We start from the raw sequence: 11,147 nt of genomic DNA, 5'->3' as shown, positions 1-11,147 counted from the left end.
GATCAATAACTGTAGGTACAAAAATATACTTCGATTACGTAGCAATCTATATTTAGCGCCCAATCACGTCGAGTAAATATTTAAAGAAAAGCGGCAAATATTTATAATTATTATTTATTCATATGTTTTCTTTTCTTTACGGCTTCTTGGTATTTGTGTTGATTTTTTTTTTGCACATAAATATTGTCAACATTTTTATGTGACACATTTTCGTGTTTCGATTGCAGGCGACAACAATAACAAGAGTAGCGTAGGCTTCGGAATTCGATGACGATGAAATTGGATGGTGCGGGAGGCTCTCGGATGCTGGTCCGATGGGTTGGTGTGGATATGCCCCCGGGAATGCTTCTGCTGATGGCTTATCCACTTGAATGGATCTGCACATTCCGGCTTGGTCGTCATCGGCCGGCCAGCAATCATGTGCCATCGGCTCACGTCAATGGCGATTTGGCGCCGGCCAAAATACTTGGCTGGAATTCGGAATTCGGCTGTCGTCACGGGTCTGGTCTGCTTTTGCAGCACGTCATGCGACGCGGGGACGCCACCGCCATTTGGGACAATTGAAAGCATTCCGCTCGGTGTGTGGTCCCATATCCAAGTCCATTTAATCCGATTCCAATCGCCATTCTTTCGGTTAATATGTGTGTTTATTCATGCTCATTCATGCAGCGCAAAAATCGTTTTTGATTGGGCTCTGTGTCTTGAACCATTGTGTGTTTGTGTGTGTGTGGATAAATATCAGTTGGATATTATTAGTCTAAATAGTTTGAAGCATTTGCTAAGGGTCCACTCCGTGTGTTGGTGTTGTCGCAAACTTCGTCGTCTTCTCGATTTAAACAGAACTTAGCCATTAAGTAAATTAAATACAATTCATTAAAGTAAAATGTACAACAAGCACAAGGTGGCCGGTGTGGGTTTTCATCGCTGCACCTCCCCTTTACTTTTGCTCGGCGAACTTGGCGATCTGTGGATACTTGCTGGACTTAAAATCCACATCCTGCTTGATACGCTCTTTTAAACTATTCCGCACCGCATCCGTGTAGGCAGCCTGAACGGTGGAGTCGTGAGCAATGGAACCGATTACGGTATCCATACTGATCGACGAACTTGAGGCGCTACCACTGGTTCCACCCAAACCGACGCTTTGGATAGCCCTCTGCACTCCGTTCGCTATGAGACACTCCACGCTGGCCGTCGGCTTTTCCGACTGAATTATCTTGCGCCGCTTGGCGGACATGCCCGAGATGTAGGCATCCGAGAACGGCGGCTGGGGACGACTACTCTGCTGCAGGACACATAGATGGAAACATAGTTTTCTATTAGCGTGAATCAGAAAGTTTTACGAAATAACCCACCTCTGCCTGGGTCTGTAGGTCGCGCGTTATCACTGGCAACCAATCATTGGGGAAACTCATGTGCCAGGGCTCTGAGCCCACAATCACTGCGGGTAGGTCGGCTGCCGGGGAACTGCTGCTGCTGCTGGCGGCCACTTCAGCCATCTCAACATCCGTGTCCAGGGATTGCTCTTGCGGCTGCTGCTGCTGTGGGTTGAGGGCAAAAGGCGGCGGCGCCACGAATGGCTATTAGTGCATAAGTTTCTGGGCAGCAAAAAAAGTTGGGAAACCTACTTCGTCGGCAGCTGTTGGAGGAGCTGCTTGAACGCTGCGCAGGACCAGGAACTGTTGGGCATCTGCTGTGTCAGTCTGGGCAGGAATCGTGGGGTCTATGTAGATGCACAAGAACTGCAGGGCTTCGTTGCGGAAGTCTGCAATACAAATATTCAGTTAGCAAGGTTACAAACGAGCACATTGGTGTGAACTTACTGGATCGCATCGGTGTGCAAAGCAGGCGCATTAGCTGGCGCCAGTAGAGCTCCGCATTCGCGCTTCCAAGACACAAGAAGAGAACGCTGTAGAGGCGCTTGCGGAACTGGTCACAGATCTGTTTGAGACTTTGCTCGAACTGAGCACCATCAGCGCCGCCCGGAGCTCCATTACAAAGCTCGATGATCAAACGGAGGCTGACTCGCAGGATGTTGCACACCGAGTCGCGGGAGTTGTACTCCGGCCGCTCGTACTGCGGCAGGTAGACCAGGCTCTCCGCGAACCAGTCTAGTGCGCGACCAATGGCCCCTGGGATGGTCTGCTCGTTGATGGGCACGCCGACAAATAGGCTGTCGTTGAGGAAGCTGCGCAGCTGCGAACGCAGGTTGTTTGAATCTCCGCCGGCAGTGGGTGTGGATGTCGGCAAAACAGTTTGCGGTGGACCAACTGGTGTGGTAGAAGCAATTGGGGCAGCTTCTCCTGACGATGAGGCGGCCGAACCTCCCTCGGCGGCGACAGCGCTGCCTACCGAAGCTGTTGGCGCATTATTTCTCAGATTATTAAGCAAAAAATTAGCGAGTAGGGTGGGAAATTGTCGTGACAGGCGGCTGGTGGCGGCCTGTAGTCGCCCCCGCCGGCCAGAGGGCAAGCCTCCGTTGGTGCTGCCACCGCCAACGTGGGCCGTTCGAGCCGCCAGCCGATCGCGATTGATGGGCGATCCTCCCGTGGGCCGCACTCTCCCGGCTCCGGCCCCGGCTCCGACTCCGGCCCCATTGGTGCTGCCAGCACCAACGTGGGCAGCTTGAGCATGAGTGGTTTGGGTCTGCGCCTGCGCCCAGGCTGCCGGTCGCAGGCTGTTTAGTTGCTCGCTGGCTGGTCGCTGGCGACGCGACGACCACATTGGGCGGAACGTGTTGCTGCCGCGCTGGATGCGACCAGTGGTGACTAAATGATGACATGGATAAAATGGAAATTAATGTCAGAGATGGAGCCCAGTCGGCAGTCGAGAAGCAAATAGTTGTACTTTAAATCAGGTTTCTGTTAAACTTAGTAGAAATTTCTAAATTCGTAGAAATTGATATTAAGTTTATGAAACCAAATCATATTCAAGACAATTTCACTTGATTACTTGAATTCAAGGCTTCTGGAAAAGTTTGATCCAGCCCTGACTCGACTGTTTTTTTTTTTTGGAAGACTGGGCTTTCCATCTCTGGTTGGTGAGTGTGCGCATGAAATGGATTGGTGTGCGAAGTGGGTCGTGGCGGGGGTCGTGGACATAAAGTAGTGTTTGATAGCTTCCCCTGGAGGGGAACAGTACTCACCAGGACGAGTTACGGCAGCGGCTGTAGGCGACAGAACGCTGGCCCCTCCTGCTGGTGCTGTGGACGTGCTGCGGTTGGTATTATTGTTTTGGAGCAGCTGCTCGGGTTCCCGAATGTGATGACTATTGCAAGGCAGGAAGCGGTCGAATGCCGTGTGTGTTGGAGCAATGCGTCCGCCCCAGTTGTTGTTTCCGCCAATCTGAATCTGTGGCCTAGATGTCGAGCGCGTTTGGGTGGATGTGGTGGGCAAGGTATTGGCCCTCTGATCTCCACTGCGTGTTCCACTTGATGTTGATGCTGCATTTGGAGACTCCGCATTGCCCGTTGCCGGCGCACTTTCAGGGGAGAATTCAGACGCAGAAGGTTCTGCTGTTTCGCTTGATCCAGGTGCCGGAGCCTGTCGCACTGTCGTCATCACATGCACGGGCAAGTTAATGGACATGACGTTGGGGGCATTGAATTCCACATGAACATCGTTTGGCCGTTGACCATTGACCATTGCCTGGATAATTCGAGCCATTTCCATTTGGGTATCTGTAAGGCAGCAGGAGTTAGTAACCGCTCTTTACAGCATTAGATAATAGCAAAGGTTAATCTGTTTAGGGCCTGGTCAGTAAACTAAAAAACAAACTAGCAAAGTGAAAGTGGAACCAAACAAGGGATGCAGTTAGTGAGCAGTTGAGATTATGGTTAGTCTGCCGTGACTGCTGCTTTGGATTCAACCGAACAATCAAACATACTGCGCGGTGGCAGGGTCACTGGCACATAGACACGCAGCCTAGGCTCTGGTCGGTTTTCTCGTTCGGGAGTTTCGCTTTGATTTTGATCTTGGTCGTGATCTAGAATATGGTCAACAAATAATACGGGTATATATCGATTCAGTACTTAAGCACAGGCACTAATTCCTTGTCAAAGTCCATGAGATCGAAACGAATCTAATTGTGCACATCTTTTTCTGCATACAATATTTGGAAGCAGTTTCTTACCCATTTCGAGACGCTGCTGCTGTTGTGCTGATGTTGCGGCACCTGCTGCATTTGGAGCCACCATAGGCTCGTCGACGGGATCCTCTACTTGATCACTGGATAAATCGCGAGCAGCGGCGGCAGCGGCACTCGCAGCTCCAGCAGCCATTTCCGCAGCGGCTCCAGCAGCTCGACTGGCAATCTCCGCCATGGCCGCTGCACTGCGGCTGGCATCAGTGGCCGCCTGCAAATTGGCAGCCTGCGGCGGTGCCACAGCAGTTGGAGTGCCTGCGGTGGTGGGCGTTTGCGTGCCAGCTGCAGAGGCAGTACCAGGTGCTCTGTTACGGAAAGGCTCGTTAAGGAGACCCGAAGCCGGTGCCAAAAAGTTGGGCGTGAAAATGTTATTGGAGCGTATGTAGCCGCTCTGCTCGACGAGAATGGGTCGGCAGGTGAGCACACGTGGTCCTGGCTGCGACAGATCAAGCATTAAATCGGATATAGCGTGCTGGGCGTGCGAAAGGTAGTGGAAGGCCTCCGAAACGCGATCAAAGATTCGCTGCGCGTTCTCGCGTCCAGCGGTGTCCTAAAAATGAAATGTTTTATATTTTCTAATTGGCAAATAGGAACACGGCTTATTGACTTACACTCTCCTCGAAAGTGGGATCATTCTGGAGAATCTCGTAGTACCGATCCACAAAAGGCGCCAAGCGAGTCTGTACGCCACGATAGTGCTGAATCACTTGGGCCAACACCTGAGGACGAGTGCGGCGCCTGGGTCCCGAGTTGTTGCCTCCTTCTGCAGCCGCGTCATTGGCTGATCCAGCCGAGGATGTGGGAGTCTCTGCTGCAGTGGCTGGCTGGCCACCAACTGCTCCCTCCGCCTCCGGCTCTGGTGTTGGCGTGACCGAACGATCTGATGCTCCATCAGCAGCTTCGTCGTCCGTTTCGATAACATCCTCGATAATCACAGTGGCCGCTGTGGTTTCACCACTAGCATTGCTTGCAGCTCCGCTGGCTGCTCCTTCGCTGGTTCCAGCTTCGCCGGCCCTCTGCTGGCTGGTCTCGCCATTCTCATTGGTATAAACCGTGGGCAGCTGCACCACCGTATAGTTGCGGGCGCCAGTACGCGAAAGAGCAGCGGTCACAGCATCTTGGACCATATCAATGATGTTATTGTTGCGCGGCAGATCCGTCGAAGAAACACCCACTTCCACGACAGTGGACTCCATTGACCAGCGACCACGCTGCAGAATGTCCAGTGATTGATTGTTCAGACCAACAGCTGGATTTTCCAGATAGGCTGCTATATTGTCGGCGCAATCGATCATGTGCAGGGCCACAGTGATGCGGTTAATGCAGAAGGACGAGGAGTTGGGATAACGATTCGGTGGAGGACGAGTCTGCTAAAATACGTTTTAATAAGGGTCTTGAAGGATCGTTTAGCTTCATGGCTTACCCCTGCTACTGGACCATTGTTCACGGGTATGGCCATGGTGCCCACCAGCATGCCGTCGAGGGCGCGGAAATACGGAGAAGTGCGCATTCCTGGCGGCGGAGGACGTGCCACATTGCGGAAGGTGCGCATGGGTTCATCATTGTTCCGGGCATTAGCTCCGCGCTGAGAGAACGGAGGTCGTTCGGCCACATGAAGCACCTTGCCATCCACATCTGCATGGGCATAGAGATGTATTAGATATATGTGGTATATGTATATGTATCTATATGGGGGTGCTCCCGGGGGCATGACTCACCGTACTCCTTCACCTGCTTATCATCGGCCAGAACGCGACCCTGGTAGATGATACGCTGGTTCTCCGCCGCAATGTTCGTCTTCTCGGCTATTTGGTCCTTGAACTGGCGGATGGTGAGCTGGAAATGGGCGGGGTACATGGATATATAGAAGCCTATAGACCTGGACACACAACCTCAAATATTACCTCATTGTCGATGCTGAATTCGTGGGTGCGCGCATCTAAGGTCTTCACCTTAAGGTTTATGAGCATTTTCCGGCCGGACTGCGTCGCAAATCAATTGAAAATCTCGTTTTTCTTTCGGTTTTCCCCGTGCCGTGCAAAAAAACAGTCGAAAAGGGTTTGTTGGCGGAGGGGTGGGGAGCGGGGTTTCTTGTCGGTGTCGCTGTCACCTGCGCTCTCGCTCGCACTCGCTGTCGCTGGCCTTTGGCTTTTCCGGACACGTTTTCGCACTGCTCGAATAGCGGTAAATACGTATATCTTTTCACTGATCTCCGCCTGCTTTCGGATCGGGCAAATATATGCTGGACTTCTATGCTAAAGTGCCGAACGACTTTGCAATTCTACAACAGCAGTAGAGGAGAATAATTACTGGAATTTGACAGTGTGGCAGTGTTGCCAACTCTCGCAGCGAAAGAGTAGCCAAATGCCATGTTGCAAATAGCTAGACTAGCTAGCACCGCCGAGTTCGGTTTAATAGCTAAAATAAAACGTACTGTGGAACATTTTATGTTTGGTGTGGAGTTGTTGGAAATTATATTATTTATTATATATTATTTATTATATATTATTTATTATATATTATTGATTAAAATTACTAAGTACAGGAAGATAAATAACAACAATGAGTCTGAAGCTTTAAATATGTTAGCTGCTTTTGGCTACAAAATAGTTAGGTAAAAAGTGCAAAAAAGGTCCTAAATATTATTCCAGGGACACAAACCAAATACAATACAACACCGTTAGCTTGGACTCAAACCAGACAGTTTGACCAATGCGAACTTTTCTTCTAGTCTGGCAACACTAAAGACCACTTAGGTGGTTCTTTTGAATTTATACGAATTATATTATTCTATATTATTTATATTGTTTTTGAGCATTCCTTGCTGCTCTAAGCTAACCGAAAGGTAGAATGACTCCCGGGAATTCCCTAGACTAGTGAAAAGCATGTGAGGCACTGCAAGATGAACGCTATAAAAACGTTTAAAGAACTGCACATGTGAAATACAATTCACCCACCGACCTCTTCACCCTTAACCCCTCCCAACCCTTAATCACCCCACTGCCTTTGACTGCATCCTGTGGGAATTTTTCGGCACTGCACATGAAAAGCAGCGTTTGAATAATAAAGAAAAGAAAGCACGAAAAACTGGGGAAAGTCAGCCAAGACGCAAAGGTGTAGGGCAACTTTTCGCTTTGAATATTTAAGTGGCGCTGTGGCATCGGTAGGTGGAAGTAAAATAAGCAGAAGGCTGCGGAGAAAAGCCAACCGCAGCTAACACAATTTTTCGCATACCCCTTGCCGGAATTGTGCGGAAATTTGATTTAATGTCTGCGATTGTGAGCCTTTCCACGGGCTCAAAGTGATTGCGACGAGCCCTTATTTTCCGCACTGACAAGATGCCACGGAAATGGGCAGTGGCAGATTGCTGAGGATTCCCTTTAAGTATTTTTTACTGTGTTTTTTTAACAAGCAATTGAATGATTAATTACTGGCATTAAAATATTTTAACAAAAATTTTGCGAGAATATTTTCCAGGTTTATCTTAGATCTCGTATAAACTTGGACTACAATCAAGAATAGGTTTAAAGACAGGTTTAGTTTCGAATTTTTCAGAAAATGTAATGTAAAAATTACGAACAGTTAATTGCATTAAAACGCTCAGCCTACATTTCGCTCAAAATATGGATTATGCTGGGCGTGAAAGTATAAATAATAATTATTACCGTTTTTCACCAACTTTGCGCGGGCCAAGTGCAAGTTTTACAATTTACAAATTGCTTTTAAATGGGCTGTGAAAAGTTTTAATGAGTTTTCCACACAGCCGTCCTTCATCTAAGCGCCCAGTACATTCCGCCCACCGCCTTGTCAACGATTTCTGTTTATGCATTTTCATTTTCATTATCATTCCCTTTTTTTCGACCAGCACTGCCCTCTCGTTTTCCGCTTTCCATTTGTTATTAAGCTAACGCTTTCCGTTACTTTTTATTCCTCGTTTTGCACCAAAAGTTTTTCCTGTCACAGTGGGTGGGCGGTGCGCGGTGTTCGGTGGGCGTGGCACTACATTGAAAATGTTTTCTTTGTGGGTGGGGAAAGGTCGCCTAATGAAATTATATCAATCGGGCAGATCAGCCACCCTTAAGTCGCTGCTCCTGGCAGCTGGCAAATGACATTTGCTTTTTCCAATTGTTCATATTTTCATTAGGCAGCATTTGAATTTCCCCGAACGTGTAACCTGTAATCGTTTCGCTTCAGAATCAGAATCAGATTGAAGTGCGAGCTTGGCCTCCAGTACGGAGCACTGCATGACTACATTTCTAATTTCGGTCTGGTCAAGAACAGGGCCCCAGAGCAAGTCTCACGTCAAATTAAATCAAGCTGTAATATAAAGAAAATTGAAGCCAAGTCCCCTTTGTGCCATAAAGTACGGATGGCCAAGGAGCAGTCGGTGGGGGAAAATGAGACTGGCCTTGGTGTGCGAGTGGGTGGGGTGTTGTGGTGTGGGTTTCCGTTTCCGCAGCTGATTGGCAATATAACACCAAGGAACCTCAGCATTCATGGCGGAATGTAACCCGTGTGCCACTAGTTCAGATTCAAAGGAGTCGTGTGATTAATATTTTATTTCTCTCTTAATTCATAATCTAGAACTTTCATAAAAATGGGAAATATTTATCAAGGAACGGAACATATACATAACTACACTATATCTTTCAACAAAGCAAAGCTAATTAACCCACAGAACACATGAACAACTAGGACGAGCTGAAAAGAACTTTCGTTGACCACTTGTAACTGCCAGTGAGTAATTTCGACCTGCGAAATGGCAACTGCACTGCCCTCATAAATACAACTGCCAACTAACCGTGCCAATTTATAGTCAACACTTAATCTAAGCTGTCAATGTGGATGCAACACCAGCGGTTAGAGCAACAAAACTTGGCCGACGGAGAAGAAGAGTTAGGTGGGAGGTTGGAGGTGGGTGGGTGGTATCGTAATTGGCAGGGATTACGACAAAACGTAAAAGTGCAGAACGGCATGTGAATGCGGAAGTCGAACTCGCAATTGGCCAAAGTGAAGAAGTCGTAAAGTTTTTGTTGCATTCTGCCGTCTTCGCCTCCAAATTGGACGCTTAATTTATGTTTCAATTCCAATTAGCCAACGAGGCGCGGGCTTTTATGCTACTTTTCCTTCTTTTCGCTTTCGAGTGCACAGAGAACAATTCTCCATTGCTTATTAGAATGTTGAGCTTTCGAAGTGTTGTAGCTTTTGAAATACATTGTGTTTTATGGAATACTTTTTATATATAATTCTTTAAGGCAGCAGACTTATTAAAATATGTATTTAATTTTCACAAGTTCTCATCGTATTATTCGTATTATTTTATTCATCCAGAATCGGTAGAAGATGAGACCCATTTCCCACCGTGCTCGCTGGTAATTGACTTTCGGCCTGGCCCTGACGCGTCATTTGTAATTGTATATCAGCACGAGGAGCGAAGACGAAGGCGGCGTTTATTAGCCATGGCCAAATGCAGTTAATTGAAGTTCAAATTGCGTTGGCGCACGAGTTGAAATGGCAAAGGAAACCGTTGAAATGTAAGCACTCACATGTGATTCCTGTCGGTTCAATAAAACGTTAAGTTCAGTCAGACGACAATGCAGACGTAAACGAAGACGAATCCACTTAAGGCCAAAACGAAAATCCAAAAAGGAAAAAAAAAGAACCAGTAATGCGAAAGCCAATTCAACACTCAAACACAATCAGCAAAGAAAAGCAGAGTCGAAAGTTGGGCTGCGAAATAAAATCAAGCATAAATGCAATAATACAATTTATGTGCCGAATTTCATAAGGACCACAATGGACACACAAGCACACACTCTCCGCCTCCCTGGCCAACATAATCCGCACAATAAAGATATGTGTATCGAGTGGGACCAACAAAGGTGACTTTCTCAAGTTGGTCAGCAATCGCTGTTACCGTAATCACATTTGGCGCCGAGATGTTGGCGCTATTTGCCAGTGTGTGTCATTTTCATTGCGCAAAAGTTCTCCCCCGCTGTTCAGGGCAACAATGTCCCCAACACTTGCCCACCGGATATCCGGTCTCTCCATCCATTCCATCGATTTCATCCATCCATCTTCCCATTCTCTGTCTCGTTTGGCAAGCTAACAACATTTGCTTGACGTTTGCCAATTGCATTATGACTCAATTGTGAGCTGAACGATTTCACGGGCCATCCAAAGAATCAAAGAGAGGCATCGCATCATTGAGGCAACTTCAAGTTGAGTGGAGTGTCGGTCCATTGAGGGAGAAACTGAAACGGAAACAGGGAACTATGTAAAAAGCGGAAGTGGTATGCAGTCTGATCGAAATGCAATGGAACATTTAAGAATATGAATGTTTAATTGTTGAGTCTAAATCGAAAGTTTATAAATTTGTATTTATGTGATATGTAATACCCATTTTAAGTATAGCTCTTAGTGAAATATTGGCCATTAAGTTATCTAAATAATCTTACTTGCAGGATTAAAGGGAAAAGGAAAGGTTACTAGTATACATAGACATCATTGATGGTACAACTGAATACATGTGAATACCATAGATGGTTCATGTGCCACAACCTTTGCCACTTCGGATGGTTGAAGATACAAGTATCCACATAAGCATGCATATCTTCGTGTGGAAGCGTAACTCTCAGATTGAGATGCTTCAAGAGCGGTTGGAACTGAAATGCATTAACCATTTGGCAGCGGCGTTAATGCATCTCCGATGGGCAATAAATCGCGCTGGCCGCAATATGTTTGGGCCACTTGATGGCCCTTCAGCGGACAATTGTAAGTTGCCATCACCGCGGAATGTGGAGCAAGTGCGGCAAGTGCACAGACCTTACCTTATTCCGGGCATTATGCAATGTCCATGGGCCCAAAGTCTTGGGCTCCATAAACTGGGTCGACGACACGCCCTTCTCCATCGCCTTCTCCGTCTGATAGGCTCACCCCCACCAACTTTTGTGGCTGTCACTCGGAGCTGGGCAATTGTAAATTGATTTGCCACGATCGAGGGA

At 47.6% G+C, this 11,147-nt stretch overlaps 1 protein-coding gene across 14 annotated transcripts; it reads right to left on the bottom strand.

Moving 5' to 3' along the window:
• Positions 1-98: 98 nt before the first annotated feature.
• Positions 99-6,494, bottom strand: LOC122616579 (large proline-rich protein bag6-A). 14 transcript variants are annotated; one of them, XM_043792077.1, is made up of 11 exons: positions 6,048-6,494; positions 5,862-5,979; positions 5,567-5,778; positions 4,755-5,513; positions 4,132-4,693; positions 3,886-3,984; positions 3,146-3,679; positions 1,824-2,768; positions 1,629-1,765; positions 1,356-1,580; positions 99-1,285 (listed from the first exon to the last, which is right to left on the bottom strand). In XM_043792077.1, exons 1-11 carry the CDS (start codon positions 6,111-6,113, stop codon positions 938-940), a joined length of 4,005 nt encoding a protein of 1,334 aa, XP_043648012.1. In that variant the 5' UTR covers positions 6,114-6,494; the 3' UTR covers positions 99-937. The 14 variants fall into 14 exon arrangements, with proteins under 14 accessions (XP_043648012.1, XP_043648014.1, XP_043648017.1 ...); XM_043792079.1 differs by having other exon boundaries at positions 99-1,282; XM_043792082.1 differs by having other exon boundaries at positions 1,356-1,538.
• Positions 6,495-11,147: the final 4,653 nt, after the last annotated feature.

Source organism: Drosophila teissieri, chromosome 3L (assembly GCF_016746235.2).
Source record: "Drosophila teissieri strain GT53w chromosome 3L, Prin_Dtei_1.1, whole genome shotgun sequence".
NCBI lineage: Eukaryota > Metazoa > Arthropoda > Insecta > Diptera > Drosophilidae > Drosophila > Drosophila teissieri.
The sequence above is the reverse complement of the archived record's forward strand: the minus strand, read 5'-3'. Positions and strand labels throughout refer to the sequence as shown.